Genomic DNA, 20,925 nt, shown 5'->3' on the forward strand with positions numbered 1-20,925 from the left:
ACGATGTTGTAAGCAAGGTTTTTGATAAAAACGGCGCTTGGGAGGAGAAGGATTTTTTACTAAGATCAAGGATTGTGTTGTACCCTAGACCACAGTCGTGTCGGTGGGCGTAACATTTTTCTGGCGCGAGCGGCGACGATAAAATCGAGTAGTAGGAAATTTTAAACATATAAAATTATTGGGTTTACCAGGTGTATTAAAAACATACCCAGAATGAGATGATAATGGCTATGTTTAAGTTGGGTCAACTATGCAATAAACCAAGACCGCCCTTATCCATACATACTAGCGAAAACATGTACCGTGTGGGTGTCGACAAATAAAACGCTCTAGAAGGTAAATTACACAATTTTTTATTTACATATACATTAAATATCGAAGGCGATCGTAAATATCCGACTTTAGAGGGTGGGGAGACAATAATTCGGCACATCCAATATTGAAGAAACGTTTAAAGCGCATTGGATGATACGCGGACAAAGTTCTCTGTGCTGCCTACCAAATTAGCACACAGAAGATCGTTGCAAAGTAGGTACGTCATATCTAGGTCGATTCAGCGCACCATTGGAATATGAAGGGCCCCGGAAATATGTGTAAGGGAAACGAAGAACGTAATAAATTTGAGGGAAGATGTGATCGATACATCCGCTGGTTTCTCTTTGTTTTCCTTTAAACGTGAATGGTGAATTCTTTCCGTTCTTGTTCTTTGCGCTGCTGGTATCTGTTAGAAAATCAAAAAGTCGGTATTGAAATCGTACCATTATATGCAGATTAAAGGTGGAGTATATACAAAGGAGAATCGACCAAATTTTACCGCTTCTTTAATCGTTTACGCTTTTTCTTTGTCGTCGCGTACTGGAAAAACAACAAAAACGGATAAGATAAGATACAGTACCTAACTACTATGTCAGCGAGCTCAGAGTTGAATAGTTCGGCAAGTTTTAAATCTCTGTCGCATTCGGCCTCGCTGAGTTCTTTGCTGTCGGAAAATCTAATCGGCGGTTGGATTTTCATATTTTGTGGGGTGTCCTCTTCCGAACTGAAATTTAATAGAAAAGCTCTCAGATAAGCCTTACCCAACTAATTAGTATTTTTTATATATATTTTCACCCCGTACCCCTGATATCCATTACGGGTTTAATGAAAATTGGGCCTCAGATACCAACATCAGTTTTGGTCCAACAAAATTGCTGCTTGCAGTTAAAGTTGTGAGCAGGTTCGTTTAAATAATCAGATGTCATTATTAACGAACAAAATGACCGAAGAACGAAAATTTAATAGTATGAAACCAGTTTTTATAAGGTCGGATCTCATGGACTTGGTATAAAACTGATAAGGGGTTATATACTTTCCATTTTACTTTATTATTGCGAAAGTTGGACACTTTATCCAATCATGGGGCATGCATAAAACAAAAGAATTGATGTGCTGTAGGTCATATAATACAACGTGGAAAGTATGAAATACACAAGACACAATTCATGGCTCAAAGACCTAAGTTTGCGTGCTCATCAATTGGTATTCTTAGAGCAGCAGTTTCCAAAATCATATTGGACGATCAGAGACGGCAGATTAATAAGAAGGTGACCCACCCTGTACATATAGGTAAATGATCGGCGAACATTGCGGCTGTCATTGTAGGCGGCAGATAATTGAACTTGGGCAGCATTCTATGGACGTGGCTATTTTACGGGACCAGGTTCTCTTATTTTATTACGCAAACTCCTTTATGGATTTGTTTCAAGATATCTTGATAACGCGGATAATTTAATACCCCCTCGCGGGCATCGGTACGGAGGCAATAACGTCGCATTGATTTATGACATTCAGACGATGATTTTTCTAAGCCACATCGGAATGGTTTGATAATTTTTTTCCATCTTGGGTACTTGGATCGATACAGTTTCCCGCTTTTAATTACACATTGACGCGCATTTCTTATCGATTTTTTTCTGATATTTCAAAGGGCGCGCCTTTATCGAGGCCAGGGGTGTCGCGTGACATATTCCGATGACGATATTGACTAAGAGAGAGAAACGCGATTGGGGCGGACGCCAGTCCGGACCTGACGCGTTATACTAATATACAACACATTTCCAATCCTTTCACCGGTCGCCGAGCCGTTTAAAGTTCCTATCGATACATGGCGTAGACTGTCTCGTAAATCGGCCACCGATATTAAAACCGCGTCGATAAAAATGACCGTTTAGAAATAAGTTTGAAAAACGCAAAATTGTATATACCTATCATCTGTTTCTTAATGCGAGAGAGTTATAGATCATATTGAAATGTAAAATTTCACCGTATTCCATAGACGTAGCATTGAATCTATGATTATTGTCAAGGGTCCCGAGAGTGACAGGTGGTTGACTTAGAGTTTGAAATTAGAATTATAGTTGCTTTCCGGCATTTATTGGCAAAGTTGGTTCTTGTGTTGTGTGAATTTGTTGCCGAGAAACGGATTAGTAAAACTGCGTTTTCCAAAAATTATTTTCCTCAATGTGTTCGAATATGACTGGCGTGGGACAGTAAACAATATACTGACTGGTGTCCGAAAATAAACGCGGAGAGAAATACAGGAAGAAAAAGAACAAATGAGGACGAAAAGACTAAAATCAGAAGAATAATACATTCATTTTACATTTAAAAAGGAAATACAGTGAACGCTCTATATAAGCAACATTCTTTATAAGCAACATTTATGCCAGCAACTTTTTTTAATTCAACTGTTCAGTATAAGCAACTTATTTTTTTAAAGCTAAATATATGAGTTAACTTTAGGAAGAAAAGCAATGAAAGAAAGAGTAACAATTGCGCCATGCACCATGATAGGGAAATCGAAATCTCCTCGTTGCTTCAAATTTATGGATAATTAGAACCACTAGATCAAAATGTGATAAAATCACTAAAACAACATCTACAAAAGATGGCACAGTTTCAGCACTGAAAAAAAAAATTTGAAAAATATTATTTATTTAGTGGTGCTGGCATGGAATGGAATTTCCGTGTCAGTTATACAAAATTCATTTAAACATGTTCTTTCGTCAAGTGATGAAATTCAATACAACATTCCTTGTGATCACTTTTCAGAAGAAGATGATATTCCGTTGGCAAGATTGTAGAATTCGATATTTAATTATTGTAATTTAGTAGATCAATGATGTTTGAAGAATTTGGTGATAGAATGGGCAAAAGAAAATGACTTACCCTGCAATGAGGTTCTTTTGTTACAAATAATAAGAGAAAAAGCAATCATGAAATTGTTTTTGTTTGTTTTGGAAATTCGTGCAGCACTAAACCAAAGATTTATTAAAAGTTGATTGTTTAATTTTTTTTAATATAATTAATAACTACGCCTATATCATAATAATAATAAAATGGTTTCTCTCGCAAAATAAAGCTGAATTTTTTTATTCCACACAGTTTAGTTTGTAAAAATAAGTTAAAAATATTTTTTAGACGGTAAGTATTTTTAATTTCCTCTTTTTCCTAGCAACTTCTCCTAATAAGAAATATTTTTTTATTGAAATTGATTCAAATGAGTTACTTATATGGAGCATTCACTGTACCTACCTTGGAGAAAATTATATCTGCAATGAAAAAAGAGGATTTCATTCCACCCATGGATGAGAAGAAATTGTGAAAAGCTTTGAAGAAAATGAATTTTCGTTACGAACAAATTCAAAACAGGAAATCACTGTTAATAGAGAAACACTTAGACAGTTTCCAAGAGAATACAGGAATATGGATAAATGAAAGATAAAAGTGGTAGGATAACCATTTAAAAAGCGCGAGGCAAGTTTTCACTACAATAAAAGCATCCTTGGGATAAGGTAAAAGATTAATAATTACCCACACGGGTAGCAAAAATTTATTTATTATGCTGATGCTTTTGAAGAGTACTTCCAGCATATGCTAGATCTTTTTCCTCCTGCGGTTGTTATAGTTATGGATAATCCCAGTTACCACCGAAGAAAATTAAAAAAAAAAAATAACCACGTCTTCTTGGAAAGAAAATGCCACCATTCATTGGCTTACTTTGGAACTTAAATCTCGTGCAAGAGAGAACGAAGACAGTAGATTGTGGAAAATGGAGTAAATTCGTTCAACATGTAATTAAAATAGAAGAAAGAATGTGGGAATTTCATAATATGCTCGTAAAAACTGTAGAGGCCCTTATTATTTATCGGGACTCCAACGGCTCACTTCTCGGAATATGATAATTCAAATTTACAAATGAAATTGTATTGCGATTAGATTTTTTTTAAATAGTGCTTGTTACACTTTTTCTATTTTCTTATCGTCTATATAAGTTCTTATTTACTTGATCTTACAATAATCAATATCCCAATTACTTTCCCACCTCACTTTCATTCACTAAACTCGTCTTTCTGTTGTACCCTAATTTCAGAACGATTCTAGGTGTGTAAGTCTTAAAAACTGAAATACGGAATTTATCTGAACGTTACGGTAATTAACATTTTATTACTCTCTGGTATTAAGAAACCAAATATATAAATTAAGGTACCTTGGCTACCTGCTGCTACTAGCCGTCCTGTAGTGTCTTCGGCCTGCCACGTGCCTGGGCGTTTGTTTCCTTTCCGCCAATGGTGACACCTCGTTAGATTCCGTGCTAGAATCTCGTCGATATAAATCTGTCACTAGTAACGTTTCGTAACCTGTGTAACCGATTTTTCTGGGTTGCCGTTCCGTCCTATAACTGGTGGATGCCGAGTTGGGCGATATATTCGAGCATCTGCCGCTACCGCTGGTATCTTCCGATTCCGAATCACCTCGGTTCTGCGTTTGGGGCCGGTATAAAAATTGGGTAGTTTGTGGATGTAACGACGCTGTAAATTGTTACCGACACTGAATGATAGTCCGGGTCTAGAGACGGGGAAACGCGGAAACCCTTACCGTCGTTGTGGTAGAAATGGTTCTTGTGCCAGGCGCTTTTGTTCGAAGCGTTTTTCGACAATATAATGTTGCTATGTTCTCCGTCTTCGATATGGCCGAACGTTTTAAATTGTAAGGTGTAATCTAGAGTTAGATTATCAATAGAATCGCTGTTATTAGACGCTGGCACTACAAATGTCGCATACGGTGTTATTTCATAGGTTCCTTAAAAATCAAACTTGGGAATTATTTAAAACCATACATTTATTTATTTATGAATGTGTTTATTTGCTCTTTGGGACAGAAACATGATAAACCCCGCCATTAATAAATTAGTACGTAAAAACAAGAAAAAAAAAAAGAAAAAATATCGAAAAAATAAGATAAGCAAGAGCACAACTAATCTCATAAATAAGGAGCGCCAAGAAAAAACAATTACTTTTAGTAAGTAAACTTAAAACATCGTATAATTATTGAATTGTTACTCCCCGATATACTTAATTTTGTGTAATTTTTTTTTGGTTTTCAAAATTCCGGTTTTCCTCTGTCCTCGACAAAAAATAAATAATCGAACGACCTCGAAATTAAAAACCGCAAGTCGATTTGATATTTGAATAATAAAAGTTTTGCGATATTACAATCATTTTTAAACTGGCCGTAAAAGATAATAAAATATCATGCGACTCGTACGTTACTGCAATTCCCACACTTATGTAATCTACAGTAACGGCATTTTAACGAGATAATGAAATTATCTTACCAGAGATCTCTTCGGTTACTTTCTCCCCCGCTTTGACGGGGGATGAAGTGTAAACCTGTTGCGTGTTACTGTTATTTTGCCTTTCCGCCAATTTTTCCTCCCTCTGCCGGGGGTGGCGTCTATGGTGACGATGCGTGTTCTGCGCGTCTTCAGCTACTTCCTCGTTGCGATTTATTTGATTTTCGTCGTGTTGCCTACAAACGTTCGACCAGGATAGGGATTTATTTCGGAATTTAACAAAATTTCAGTCAATTCGATTATAAATAACATCATTTATTGGGGACCCGCGGCGAACCTTCATTGACATTTAGTGCAAAATCCTCGACTGGCCCGGTTGCTACGTAAAGAGTTCAAGTTTTTAACGAGAAGGTTGTTCAAGGCAACCGGGAAGTGATGTGGCCAACGCATTTTTTTTTCTTATCAAACTTGCACGATCTTTCTCGCGAAATTCCAAAATCTGCACCCCCCTACTTTTTTCTACAACTTTAAATATGCCGATTTGATTTTTTTTGATATAATCTTATTGACATATTTTTTTGCTGAATAATACATGAAAGTCTCGTTAAAATGAAGTTGTCTGTAAATCTAGCCTATTTTGCTATAATTTAAAACTTGGTTTTTTGTTGAAACTGTATTTTGTGCGTCAGCACAATGGTCGACTACAGCAACTTCTTATTGAGACAACCTCGAACTTCAACTTAGAATTATTGTGATAATAATATACCGTAGGACAGAGAAAAGTACTGTGAACTACTACTCTGTATTTAAAGAAGTCAAATAGAGGAAACTAAGATTATGCTATGAGAGAAGCAACCGAGAACTTAAAGAGAGGTTACGATTGAAAATATAAAGAAGAGGGGCAGTGAGCTCAGGTTACAACACCTTTCGAGTTGTTTTTTGATTCGCCTAAAAAAATAAACAGGGAAAAAACATAAATAAAAGTTTAAAAAATGCAAAATAGCGAAAAATATATTAAAAACGTAAGATAAAGAGAAAAATATTAAAAACGCATCAATAGCAATAAAGCGCAGGACACTCCTGGAGGGATCCTCTATTTGATATATTTTACTTACAAAAGTGCTTGGTTTTAGTTTCTTTGTGGGCTAGTGCTAGGATTAGCATAGGTGCTCTTCGTCGAGTAAATTACGTTTTTTTCCAGTTTCTCTCAAACCTCAATCTCTAATTTTTATTAAAAATTATTCGGTATCAAATTATCTTTTTTATGACAAAACGGAACGCCCAGTAGCCAATTAAAGTTTGCCATTTGGAAACATGTGTGTCTCACGCAAGGTGACCCATATACTTTTCACAAACAAGCAAAAGTAAAATTTAGATTATTCACGTTTGGATTCTACAGGGTGCCCGAATTCTCCGGTATCGACTTTGGTGTTTAAAAAAAAACAAAGGTAACTTTCATCAGACAGTCCTATTTTTAGGAAATATAGAAATAAAATATAGGAAATAAAGTTATGTGAGTTGTTATTGAAAAATCCACCTAATAAGAAAAGCCCACAAAATAGATATTAAGCTAACTAGTATAATTTTGAACATATTAAGAAAAATTTAATTAATTCTCGCGATTTTCTAGTCTAGAATTATATTGGTTATCATTTTTTATTCGAGAGGAAATTAGTTATCTAAAGCAAACTGGTGCTGCAGGAGATGTAATCCGAAGCAAATTATAAAATGCTATTCTTTAAAGTATTTGTTTAAGTTTACGATATTGTTGTATTTTTCTATCTTAGATAATTGAATTTAATTTGTGTTTCTATAAAGAGAACGAGCAAAAAATGCGTTTTCGACTAATTTTTAAGATTTAACATTTCTTGACAAGTGTTACAGGTTGAGAAAAAAGTATATGTGAGACATCCTGTACATCATTTAAACCAGATTTTCACGCAGATTTCGAATATCGTAACAACAATGTAAATATATCAAGAAATTGGATTTAAAGCGCTGGAGAAAGGTAGGTGGAGACACGCGTTTTCCTTACCTTTTCCTTTTGTAAATGGCAAACCAAAAAATCAGTAAGAAAATGATTAAGGACGCCAAAATCGACGCGGGTATTAAGAAGAACGATTCTCTAAATAACATACTGTTGTCGGAAGTGACATTCTCGTCGTGAAGCTTAGGGGGCTTGGGTACCCTACCTAAAAATTCAATAAAAGTGTTATATGTTGTATTATTCGCATTGCTCCCTGTTAAATTATCCCTGACATTTTGCGGACGAAGATAATGCTCTTCAAATATCGAAGAGGCTTTTCTTTATTCTTTATATTCCTCATTAGTTTTTCGACCGCAACCCGGAACTGCAAAACGAGACCGAAAATACATTACACCGCGGGCGTCGATTTTATAGAAATATAAGAGGCGGGTGTTGAGCCAATTTGACGACGGTCCAAGGCAGTCTTTTACTCCACATAGCGACCTTGTCCGTTTCTAGTCCGCGATTACATAACACTCTGTACGAGGCATGATTACACGATACGCGCCAGTTTTGCAGTACCCGGCGACTACGTGCCGCGTTGCAACAGGAAGGAGAAAAATGTGGAACGCTTTGGAAAGTACAGCATCGAGCCGAGCGATCCGAATTTAACTGCCCGCTATAAGGCTAGTTTACGCGTTTGAAAACGGAAAAAAAATCGCTTTAAAAAAAACACGTATCATTCGTTTCGTGACTGTCAAAAAGGCAAGTCATCCATTTAATATTTCACACAATTCTGTAGTATTAATTGGTAATCGCTATGAATATACGTAATACATGGAATATGAATGAAATTGAAATTATTTTGAAATTCTCCAATGTATTTGTGTGAGTCAAAATCGCCAAGCAAGTAATAGTGTTCTCGGAACAATGTGCAAGAGTAAATAAACAATTGCCATCTAGATACAGAGGCGTGGCAATAAAAGCTAATAAAGCATTTAATAGCAAGTCAGAATAAAGTGGGCACCAAGTCTAGGAATCAATACAACTTCGAAATAATCAAACAACTTAAATATCTGGCTTCAACAGTGATGGAAAGTGCCGAAAATACAGAAGATATAAACTGCAGAATACAAGCAGAGAACAGGTGTTCTTTTTTCTTTACTTACCAGACGACAAAAATGTCTTTGTGTAAAACCTACTGGTAATGTATGGAAGGAAAATCTATAAACTCACCAACAGAGAATTGGAAGAACTGCACGGAAGCGTTACCATAAATGCCGATTTAAGTCGAGAAGACTACAGTGGGTCTTCTTCGGGGAAGCCCCAATAGGTAAGAGATCACTGGGTTGTCCCCGACTCTGATGGAGGGATAACATTGCCAAATACCTTGGAAGGTTGAATGTGGTACAGGAAATCATGGTGGACCGAACACAATTTACACGTCACAGCCACAGAATAGTAATAGTAGCAGGGTACCAAGGCCGACAAGAACCCTTTGGTGGGATGGCTACACCCGTTGCAAAGTCGGCCATCAAAAAATGGCAACGGTACACGCGCCAGGGCAAAGTGTTAAGCTGTATTATTAATAATGTGATGAAAACAGAAAGACTAAGACATAGACCGGGTCAGTTGCGTACAGTTTGTTAGAAGGTGGTTAGAACGGCGCATCCAGCGTTATTACAGCAGGCCAAGGAATTCCTCATAAGTCCATTAGCCAAGTTTATAGCAGACCTGCTAAGACACAAAAGAAAGGCCATGGACATCTAAGTCTAACGACGACTATAGGTGCTATGCCAATGCGAAGGCCTATAGTGCTTTTCGATTTGCTGGGCTTAACCAATCAGAGGCAGCGAGCTATTATTGAAGCTGGAGTGTAACTAGGGAGACGAACCTAAATAAACCTGTATAGCTATAGCGAAGCCAATTGCTAACTCTCCAAATTTGAATTTTAACCTTCAGTACTGTCTATGTTTCTGGCAAATTCAGACAAATTCGTCAACACAGATCATTAAACCCCTTGCTTTAGAGGTAATTATGGCGAATAGGCAAAAAGCACCCTAAATGACAGATAAAACCACAACATTTGTTAAAAATCAATAATCCAGTGCCAAAATGCCAAACGCGCAAGCCTTTGAATCCCGAAATAGATTTCAATTTTGACAATGTTATCGATTATTCAGAGGCGAAATGTCAACATTCTTGGACGCGAAAAGCGGAAGGCGAAACGTTCAAGTGTAGAATTCGATTTTAATTCGAAAGTTACGAAACGCGGACGAATTTTAATGCAAATTAATTATTTATTCGAAATCGATTGGGCACGCGGTACAACAGAAACCAACAAGAACTTCGGGTGGTATTTTTGCATTTTTACGTAAATTAATAAACCGTTATCGGGGTTTACATAAGTATAACACGTTTCCCAAAGCGCATTTGTTCCGGAGCAATCGATTCGATGCGGAAGCGGAATTTTATTCGATTCAAAATCGGACATACTTCCATCGACTGTGGCCGTTGCGGTGTTGAATAAACCGTATATAAGTCCCGCGTCGTTTTGCGCACTGATTTTGACTTGGTACCAAGTGGCCGGTACCAAGTTTTGAATGGTTATTTCCTCCTCAGACACGCTGTTGGCTATCAGCAACCATTCCGACGACGAGTACGGTTTATATTGGACCGAAAATTGGGATATGGGACAGCCGCCGTTGGGCCAATTTTTTAAATTTAGCGTGATCACTGAATAATTCGTGGTTATTATTTTGTCCTCTTTCGGTAGTTGAGGGCTGCCGCCTGAAATTATTGTCGTTTTCATTCGACGATTAACATATGGGTACGATACCCTTGGTGCTGACGCTGATTATCTTGCTGGGACTGCCTCGTCCGACCTTGTTTTGCGCCATCAAGTAAATGTGATAAAGGGAGCCGCACCTTAAATTTTCCACGGTGTATTGCAAATATTCGGGAGATAGTTCCATCGAAGACCAATCCTGCGATTCGTCTTTAATATTCAATATATAACCTGAAACGTTACAGGGAAATTTGCTATGCGAGTTATCTATAAAACACCCATGAAACAGCCGAAACCACTTGGCGATGGGGGAAATACATGCACCTTATAGAAGAAGGAAATATATTAATATTAAAGGACAAAAAGTACATAACTCAAAATGATAGCGAAAGGAAAATATCCAGTCTATTCTGTGGGTTGATACAATTTTAGCAAATAAAATGAGCAACACAAGTTGTTCCAATAGTTCGGGCAATCAAATTTGTTTTACAATAAATTACAAAAAAAAGCTTTTAAAATTTGATATTTCAAAAATGCTTTCTCTAATCCTGCTTGAAGCTCAGTTTCAAATCCGTGACATAATCCATTCGTTTTACGATGATACTATTAATTTCGTTTTTGTATAGAATTGGGTAGGCGCTTTTTGTAAAACTCATTTTGCAGCGTTTTGAGAAACCTAGGATGAATGAAGTCGATTCAAATAATCCTTTGCAATATAGTTTATAGCAAACAGCCAAAGAGTTTAAAGTTTTCAATACGTAAGTCAATTGCAACTCGCCAAGTGTTTTTAGCTCGTTTTTTAGGAAATCGCCACATAACCAGCAACTTATTTAACAAGAGAAGATCTCGTCACGATGCAGTTTTTTCTGCAACTTGTAAGATTGTAAGACAAGAGAAAAGGCTATAAGTTTCTAGAATGGCCGCCAGGGGCATATCGCGTTTTTTGAGAAATAATCTTATATAACAGATAACTAAACTGAGCACCGTTTTAAACTTGGGATCAGTTCGCTTATTTTTTTAGAATTGTTTTGTTCCACTTGTTCGGTTATTTTCGGAAATAAATGTCAATAACTTCAGAAACTTGAAAAGGACCCTTCTTAGTACTGTCCTGAGCGGACTGATATCGATTCCTTCTATCGCCGCTAGAGGACGCTTTGAAACGCTATCATTTCTTATGCAAAAAAAGATATCTCTCTCCCAACATATAATACAACAGTATTTAAAATTCAAGAAAGCGCTTACGCCCCCTGAGGATCATTTTAGAAATTTAACAATAATTTCCATCCATTTATTTTGGCCGCTTAGGGACTATTCTGTACAACCGTGCAATCAAATAAATAACGATCGCTTTTTGTGAATAAAAATTGATGACTTTCTTTTACATTCATCGACAACAATAACGTCAAACAAAAGTAAAAGTGACGATGTAAAAAAAAAGGGTGACCGATTAACAAATGCGCGTTGCAAATTTCGCGTCGATTTTTGACGGAATGTTTTACTCGGAATTTTTAAACGATTAGAAGAGGAAGTCGCGTTTTACGTTAAAAGCGGAAAACTCCAAACGACGTTATGTAAAATACCTTGAATAATCGCTCCGCCGTTCTCGGGTTGAGTCCATTTTAGTCGTATGCTGTTCGATGTCACGAATTGTACCTCGACTTGGGGTGCATTCGGTGGCATCAAAACCACCAGCATGTACGTGATTTCATCTTCGCCGAATAAATTTATAGCCGAACATGTATAGTTCCCAGATAGCGATATGTCCACATCTGTGGGAACCAAGACGAATGCTTTATTTTATTGAGAGAACAAAAGATGTTCTTTTGACGCATTGGCGTTCGTCAAATATTTAACGCCATAACACAAAATGTACGTTTTGAAACAATCTAATTATGCCGTATTACTTGCAACTCTATTACGTTTTGTGAAATCGAATGAATTATTAGCATCCTCTGTTGCAATTAAAACCACAAATTAATTTAATTTAAATGCAATTAAGTCGGAAAAATTGGTTTAGTAGGTCACTCAGTTGCGTAGGCGGTAACTTATTAATAAAAACAAAACGGTTTCAAAAATAATACCGCCCTAGATTTAAAAAGTAATTTTTCTTTTACGACGCAACTTTTTCCAAACATTAAACACTCACTGTGTATATTCAAATCTCCTTTCAAAGTAACGGCGAAGAACGTGCTAAAAGTGATCGGTTTATTTTGGTGGATCCATCTCGTTCGAGGTTTCGGATTGCCCACGGCCAGACACGGTAGCAGGACTCTAGACTTGTTGGGCTGGTGTAAAATTTGACTGAAAGAAACGATCCTAGATGGTGCGCGGGAGTTCGTCGCCTGCGCTACTATCGAAGTCGCTTCACCTTCTCCGATTTTCGTAGTCGCAGAAACCTGTAACGGGTGAAAATTGCGATTACGCGGTGATTCGAGCAGAGGGCGCCAGCTACAGACAAAACGGAATATTAATCAGCGGGCGGTTGATGTTTCAATATTCCCGAATGTCATTTTTGACGTAAAGATCTACAAGGTGAGTCAAAAAGATCTAAATGATCTAAATTGGAACTTTTACTACGCTGTTTATCATTTATTTAAAAAATTAAATTTATTATTTACAAATCGCGCAGTTTTTCACATATTTCGTAAAAACTTTCTTGGTATACTTAATTATCTACTATCTATTTTTTATGACTATGGACAATCAACAATAACAATTTTTGATATTTTGTACATTAGTAAATAACTAACAGTAATAACTGACAATAACAAAAAATTCTTAAGTATAGGTAAGTATAAGTCTCATTAAGTTTTAAACCCACAACAACAAATATCTTCAAAGAAGCTTCTTTAATTTTTTTAGTCTGGCATAGAATATGAATGCTGGATTTTTATGAAAGTTCTACCCCTGACAAGGTTTCTTATATTGTTTTTTTAAAGAAAAAATTAAGAAGAATATTTCGAAAGCCTATACTTGTAATTTGCAATTCTGTGTTTCTTTATTGTCATCTTTGTAACAAAAAATGTTTCAAGAGCTGCAGTTCTTAACAAAAGAGAGTAAGAAATTTATTAAATGAAATAATTTATTAGACCATAGGCACTCATCGTGAAAAACGCTCATTGTTATTTCGAAATCTCGAAAATGGTTAATGGCATAATATCGCTTTCGCGCAAACAATTTCTTATTATCCAGTTGACAAATCTTCTCGACTGACCCTGTAGAAGCGGTGTCATTTTAAAATTTCAATTCAGGTTCGTTCCAATAAGCGAATGCTTATTCTCACCCAAAATTCATAAAGCTGATGCTCCTGCAATATCCTGACCTCGTAATTGAGACTGTGCTCTTCGGGAATATCCTCCAGTCGAATGTTGTAACTTTTGTGTTGACCGACGCGTCCAGCTTCTCGACAGTAAACTGTATAGACGATAATGTGACCATTTCGCTTCGTGGGAGGCAACCACGAAACCAAAATCGATTCGCCCGTCAAAGCGGCAGCCTTTATGTTGGCGGGCGCCCCTGGAACTTTAATCACCGACCGTAGTTCGTTTGTTGATAAATCATTCGTCCGTGTACCGAAATTAAAAAAATCTTAACCCTAACAACTTACGATCTTCCTCCGTACAGCAATATAGAGTGTCACTGACGATCCCGTCGCCCGCGCTCGTATAAGCCAAAACCCTGATCGAGTAATTGGTAAATTTTTGAAGTCCGTGAAGATACGTTTCCGTACTCTGCGTACGTTTCACTTCGCCGGTGGTGCTAGCGACGTCTTCCGACAAAAGTCCCGAAACGGGACGATAGAAAATCTTGTAGCCCTGTATTAGACCCCCGTGGAGGTGGTGAGGCGGCACTTTCCACGATATTTTGATGATTTGCGACGACACTTCCGAACAGATAATGTCTTGAGGCGGGGCCTCTGGGATGCCTTCCTTGGTAGTCCCAATAATGGTAGGCGAAGCGGGACCGGCATCGACACCGTTAAATGCGCTCACCGTGATATCATAAGTGGTGTATTTTTTCAGCCCGCTTAGCTGGAATTTGTTCGTAGCCCACCCTTTGATTGTCTGGGTGCCGGTTTGATTTTTCGAACCCCTGTGTTCTCGCCAAGATATACTATACCCCAGCAGTTCCCCGTTCCAGCCGTGCCTTGGCGGTGGCGACCACTGGATAAACAAATCCGTCGAACTGATCGCTTCGACCCTAATGTCTTTCGGTGCTTCCGAAGGGCGTTCTTCTTGGGTCTTGACCGCAATGGATTCGGTAAAATCGCTGTGGTCGATGCCGTTCACTGCCAGCATTCTTATCGTGTAAACCGTGGCCGGCTGAAGCGCGCCGATTATCGCGTTCTCGGTCGATCTTTCGAGAAAATTTCTATTTAAATAAAGTCTATTTCAGTAATGTGTAGAGTAATAAAATCTCAAAGGCGTCGCTGTAGGATACTCTTTGTTTTAGCAGAATAAAAATTACGCTTTATTTAAATAGACAACTAACCAAATGTCGAATTACAGGCCAATTTCACTAGTATACAGTGTAGGTAAAGTCGTTAAAAGGTGCATTGAAATAAATTAGATTAAAACGATTTAAAAAGGAACCTTATTCAACAGTAATCACTCTGATCAACTGATTAAATCATACCTACAAGATAGACTGCAAAAGGTTCAACTAGGTGACACCTCGGGCTGCTCTCTTCCGATAGGGCATGGTGTGCCGCAGGGCACGGTTCTGGGGTAAACATTATATAGACAACTAACCAAATGTCGAATTACAGGCCAATTTCACTAGTATACAGTGTAGGTAAAGTCGTTAAAAGGTGCATTGAAATAAATTAGATTAAAACGATTTAAAAAGGAACCTTATTCAACAGTAATCACTCTGATCAACTGATTAAATCATACCTACAAGATAGACTGCAAAAGGTTCAACTAGGTGACACCTCGGGCTGCTCTCTTCCGATAGAGCATGGTGTGCCACAGGGCACGGTTCTGGGGCCAACATTATATATGAATGGAATATTTTCTATTTTACTAAAGGAAGGTATTGTCTGCTATGCGGATGTTGCGGCATTGATTATTGTTAAAAACACTTGCAAAGAAACCTTTGCAAAGGCTGAAGAATTACTAAGTCTGTTAAAAAAATGGCTAGATTATAGCTCGCTGTCACTTAATTTAGAGAAAACCCAATTCATTTCCAATGAATAAAAATTCATAATTTTAATTTTGAAGCTATGACAGGAATTGTCAGTGCGATGTTTGCATAAATTTCACCAAAAAGTTAAAATATTTAGGGGTAGTTTTTGATGAGAACCTAAAATGGAACGAGCACGTCAATTCATCGTCAAATTGGCAAGTTATTCCATAATTTTTACATATTACGACAAAGTTTGTCAAAAAGTTCCCTTATTAGGATATATAAATATTTGGTAGTATCCATTTTATTCTCCTATGGTATATGTTTGGGGTGGTGCAACGGATAGGGCTCTTCAACGGCTAGGAATTAGCCAGTAAAGTGTTTTGAATAATATTATTCACTGAAGCGAAAGTACCAAGTATCAACAAAATCAGACTATTAAGTCTTAAACAAATTTGTAAATAAACAATCAGCCATTCAGTCAAAACCAGATTTGCATCAGTCAGGCTATGCCAGTATTGATTGTAAAATTTACTTCAGTGTAGAGAAGCATTCTGGTTGCAGCGCCAGAACATATAACGTCCTTCCAATATATTTTGTGAAATAGGGAATATATAAAAAATCATAATATTTTTATGTTATAATTAACGCGATCAAATAGTTAAGATCTCACATTTTGTACTGCTTTTATAATAATAATAAATAACTTCCCTTCACTTTTGGTACTATGTAACCTTCACTAATCCACGTCTTATCAAATAAAAATGTCTCTTCCACTATTTTCGGTACTGCTTTATACTTTGCGCGTTTTTCGTCGCCAGCAAACAATTTCATCGCTTTCCAATAAAATTGCTTTTCGGTTACGCTTTTCCCAGGTAAAATCCATAAGTTTTAAAGTGGTCCTAACAAAACGAGTGAATTTTTTTCTAATTGCTGTCTTTATCAAAAACTTATTGGTTAGCCGGGACTTCTAAGACCTCCTATCTTTCTCTCTCCCAACAATTTAAGAAGGTTGACTACAAAGACTATTTATTAGTATCTGATTTACGAAAGTTTACCTAATTTCAGATGTTATTACTCTGCACTCTTCTGAAATAGCCTATAGGAAAAATGACGTCGGTATACGTACCCAGAGGTCGTACCAGACGGCAGCGTCAAGTTTAGGACGTTGCTCTGATCCCAATTGGGGCGGATGCTGTCTAGAATTTTGTACTGAGCGATGTAGCCTATAATGGGACTGTTTCCATCGAAGGATCTACGCCATGATAGTTTGACAGATCTGCTCGACACCTGTTATCAACAACAGTAATCCGCGGTTTCGAATGAGAAAAAAAAGAAAAAAAAAACGGCAGACGCAACTCGTCTACAACTTTGATTTGAAACTGTTAATGATGATTGTCGTTTCGCTTTGTTTTCTGTTACAAAAAAAAATGTACAAAGGTTTCAACAGCGTTTCGGGTTACGGTAACGAAAAAAAAGTGCTCGCGGAGTTTTCGCGCGACCTCAATCGAAAATTTGCAACGAGATTTACCTCGACGGCTTCTAAATGAGAAGGAGGGTCGGGTTTCTCTTGTACGGCAAGATTAATAGTGTGTTCGCTTCTGCCAAAATCGTTTTCGGCTAAGCATTTGTAGACTCCGGAGTCTTCTCTATCCGTGCGGGCGATTGTTACTTGCGACTTCACCTCCTTTTCGTCTTTCGAACTGACGTGCGAATATCTGTAATTGGTTTTCGAAAATAGGGACGGCGGAAAACGTTTAGCGGGATGAAAAATCGTCGATAAAGCCTCTCACTTTAAACTGTCAAACGACAGCGTTCTCCGCGCTAGTCGTTATAAAGACGACACCCTGTGAATGCACGCAAAATTCGATTGAAATTGTTTTCATATCCCTATTATGACGGTCGGCCGTACGCGGGGCTTTGTTATCACGATGTAATCGAATTGGAAATTTTAATTTTTGCCGTAATTTATTTCCAACGCAACTAATTCGTCGCATAATATCGGTGCTGAATAAAACGAGTACAAAAGGGCGTTTGTGCAAAATTTTAGCGGCGTACGAAAATTTTTTCACCAACGAAATTCGATTGGTTTGTCTGAAAATCCGATTTTCAGTTATATTATTCAATATTCCTCTGAAAAATCGCAACGGCAACGACTACGACTAACGAATGCGATGCATACGTCGTTACCTTATTTTATGAAGATCCAGAGGTTTGCTGTTGAAGATCCATATCACTTCGATGGGCACGTCGCCATGAACGTGGCATAATAAAGTGACTTCTGCGCCTCGTTTTACCGATACGTTTTTGTTCGGCACTTCGAATCTAGCCGGCTCTGAAAACAATTCATTTGCAATTTTCTAATTTAGATGTTTAGAAATGACGCTAAGCGTTTTGGTTACGAATAGCAACGTTCAATCCAGATCCACGGGTTGAAGCGTAATTAAATGCATTTAATTATACCCTGCTTTCGGGACTAAGCTCTGCGATTAAAATAACTAAAAATGGAATGTAGAAAGGGGATTCAACGCATTTTAATAAACATGAAGTCGTTAAAAAGGGCTTCTCCTACGCACTAGGAGCACTTGCGCTATGAGCGAGGCAATTGCGATTGTTGTTTACTTTGCCAGAAGGCAGCGCTTTCTGAAAATCATAAACAAATCATTTTCTTTTCAATAACGACCCAACGAGTCAGTAAAAACAGCATATCTTTATCTTAACCTTAGGAAGTTTTTCGAAACATCCTGCGTAAATTTTCCGAAGTGAGGAACGACGGATACTAAAATGGCGAACCGTACCTTTTAACGACCCAAGCTAAGACGGTGAAGTCAAAAGGACTCGGGCCCCGGGGATAATACCATGCACATATAAAATTGACTGAATACATTACCGTTCACTGCTACGTATATCACTTTCCCCAGCCCGGACCCTATGCCGTTCGTAGCCCTGCACAAGTAATGACCTTCGGCTTGGGAAACTACGGAGTCGAACCATAACGAACCGTTCGCCATCGGGTTGACCCGATGCAAGTTGATCGGCCGGTAATCAGTTGGTCCTTTTCCTGGAAACGTTAAAGATACAGATAGTTTCCGTTCTACGTGGATACGATAATCGAGATAAGTGAAAAGAAAGAAAAGTAAAATTTTCGCCGCATATCCGATACGTCCGAGTGGGGCGAAAAGTAAATTTACCTTGGCCTTTTAGCCAGGATATGGTGGGTTCCGGAAAACCTTTCGCCAAACATTGAATAAGTATCGAATTTCCCAAAAGGGCTGAAACGTTTTGCGGTTCGATAATCCACTGAGGCGCCACTAGAAATGAAATAAATAAATAAATACGGGATGCGCATAATAGATAACGCTACGGTTTGATACCTTTCACCATCAGCTGAGCCGTATAATTTACCCTTGCGGCAGCGTTACTAGCTACACACGTATACGCACCGCTATGTCTAGAGTAGACCTCTTTGAAGACCAGCATGCTGTAAAATTCGGCCGCCCTTTCCTCCACCTAGAAGGGAAAAGTATGCCGGTGCCCCTCAGCTGTTTCGAAGTAAAATGGAAAAACTATTCGCTTACCTCTAATGCGGCGGAAATCGGTTCTCCGTCTTTATACCAAAAAAAGTGGATAGGCAAGTCGCCCGAGGTTACCGTACACGTTACCTGAGCCCTGCCGCCCTCCTGCATACTCGCAGGAAACGCAAACGGTTCCATCACAGGCGGAGCGTTAACGATAAGCCTTATTTCTTTTCGCGCCACGTGTCCCTCGCGGCTGGTTACGTAGCAGGTGTAGAAACCCTTGTCCGTATTCTGATCGACCCTTAGAATGGTCAAAGCTCCTCCTGCAACGGCACCGCGTGATAAAACTAATGGCGCGACGTATCGACGGACCTTCGTCCAAGTGATGTCTCATGTCCTGCGGTAGCTCCTGGCCGTGTCTCTCCCATCTTACGGACTTGATCGGGTAACCGGCATAAGGGCAATGCAGGACCGCGTCTGTTCCTGCTACCGCTTTCGCAGGGCCCACCGATCGGATGAAGGGGGGCCCTACAACCGACATGTTTTATTCATGGCCCGTTCGACGAATGCCCTCTTATATGGTAGGCAATTCGAATATATATAAAACGGCACCGCCACATGTATGTTCCGCCGTAAAAGACGAAAGGAAAAAGCTTTCGTTATAAATGAATAAATCGATTCCCGGAATTTAAATCACTAAACGGCCGTCCCGAAACTAAATGACCTCCTGCGAAATTAATTAATTAAATAAATAATAAATAAATAAATAAATTAATTAATTAAGTGGCGGACTAAAAACCGCGAATTTCGCCAAATTATGTACAAATTGGAAGAATTAAATCCGGCAGAAGAGCCGGAGAAAACTCCATTGTTTCGTATTTGCGAAGCTTTTGTCTCCGGTTTCCCCCGCGCAAAATTTCAAAATTGAATTTAATTTCAATCGAGAAACTTGAAGTTTTAAAAAAAAGTCCCAAGATCGTAATTACGCGACCGGTTAACGGTTAACGGTTAAACGAAGTTTCTGCTAAACAAACGCCTCGCAAAAAGTAATAAAGTTAAGTATGTGGATTTGGCGCAGATCTTTCTGCCTGATTTAAATAAAAGCCGCCGCAAACGTGGCAACCGTCTCGTGAACCATACCAGCCTTTGTAAGAAGAGTATTCCCGGTCATATACGTTTATTAAAAAGGTTTTATAGTGCCTTTTAGGCTGTCGTTTCGGTCCCTCTGAAGAACCTCCCCGTATAATACATAAAATGGGCTTTCTCTTCTGACGGCAATGAATAAAACATACCGTACACATTGATCCTTGCCGAGTGTTCGACGCTTCCCAACGAATTGGAAGCAACGCAACTATATAAGCCACCGTCTTCAACCCTGACGTTCGTTATGTTTAGGTGGCTAACAACATCCCCCACGTAGTCGAGATATTGACTTATGGCATATCTGAAACGATAAGAACCCCCCTAAAATAACATAATCTGCCTAACAAAAACCAATGTTCTCGGTTTATAAAGGATCGTGAAAATTGGGACCGTCGATGGCAAAATTCTCACCTATTGTCGTGAGTAATACCGGAAAGGGGTTGACCGTCGAGTAACCATCTGAACTGAGGTGGTGGTGATCCGGTAGCAGAACACCGCAGTGACACGTGGGGTCCAGGCTGTAAAGCCTGATCGATAAAATTATACTGCAGTTCCGGAATCGTGTCTGGAACAAAAAACAACGAACAATAGATTAAAGTGAGTTCGGGGGTTTGTGAAAAAGCTCCGACCAAGTATTAGTAGTTTGTATCGGAATTCGGTTAAACAGACCTTCGAATAAACTAATGAAAGTGTTGTTTTCGACGTCTGTAGTGAAATCCTCGTTTTATTAAATCGAAACCCTCCAAGAGGATCCCCGGAGATGAAACGT

General features: G+C 38.4%; 1 protein-coding gene across 1 annotated transcript in view; it reads right to left on the reverse strand.

Moving 5' to 3' along the window:
* Positions 1 to 382: 382 nt before the first annotated feature.
* The window catches only part of LOC132695704 (cell adhesion molecule Dscam2), a 55,708-nt gene continuing 35,165 nt past the window's right edge, over positions 383 to 20,925 (reverse strand). The window contains exons 10-31 of the mRNA XM_060660133.1: positions 20,568 to 20,721; positions 20,306 to 20,457; positions 19,386 to 19,541; positions 19,074 to 19,336; positions 18,870 to 19,005; positions 18,687 to 18,806; positions 18,386 to 18,556; positions 17,686 to 17,830; positions 17,027 to 17,213; positions 16,625 to 16,785; positions 13,976 to 14,724; positions 13,652 to 13,890; positions 12,515 to 12,764; positions 11,949 to 12,137; positions 10,420 to 10,599; positions 10,077 to 10,370; positions 7,650 to 7,806; positions 5,657 to 5,850; positions 4,918 to 5,121; positions 4,538 to 4,850; positions 896 to 1,039; positions 383 to 721 (exon numbers count right to left, since the gene is read on the reverse strand). Coding sequence (XP_060516116.1) covers positions 670 to 721; positions 896 to 1,039; positions 4,538 to 4,850; positions 4,918 to 5,121; positions 5,657 to 5,850; positions 7,650 to 7,806; positions 10,077 to 10,370; positions 10,420 to 10,599; positions 11,949 to 12,137; positions 12,515 to 12,764; positions 13,652 to 13,890; positions 13,976 to 14,724; positions 16,625 to 16,785; positions 17,027 to 17,213; positions 17,686 to 17,830; positions 18,386 to 18,556; positions 18,687 to 18,806; positions 18,870 to 19,005; positions 19,074 to 19,336; positions 19,386 to 19,541; positions 20,306 to 20,457; positions 20,568 to 20,721 — 4,610 coding nt within the window. The 3' untranslated portion in view covers positions 383 to 669. The remainder of the gene's footprint in view (positions 722 to 895; positions 1,040 to 4,537; positions 4,851 to 4,917; positions 5,122 to 5,656; positions 5,851 to 7,649; positions 7,807 to 10,076; positions 10,371 to 10,419; positions 10,600 to 11,948; positions 12,138 to 12,514; positions 12,765 to 13,651; positions 13,891 to 13,975; positions 14,725 to 16,624; positions 16,786 to 17,026; positions 17,214 to 17,685; positions 17,831 to 18,385; positions 18,557 to 18,686; positions 18,807 to 18,869; positions 19,006 to 19,073; positions 19,337 to 19,385; positions 19,542 to 20,305; positions 20,458 to 20,567; positions 20,722 to 20,925) is intronic.

The sequence above is a fragment of the Cylas formicarius genome, unplaced genomic scaffold, assembly GCF_029955315.1.
Source record: "Cylas formicarius isolate icCylForm1 unplaced genomic scaffold, icCylForm1.1 PGA_scaffold_12__32_contigs__length_19106922, whole genome shotgun sequence".
Taxonomy (NCBI): domain Eukaryota; kingdom Metazoa; phylum Arthropoda; class Insecta; order Coleoptera; family Brentidae; genus Cylas; species Cylas formicarius.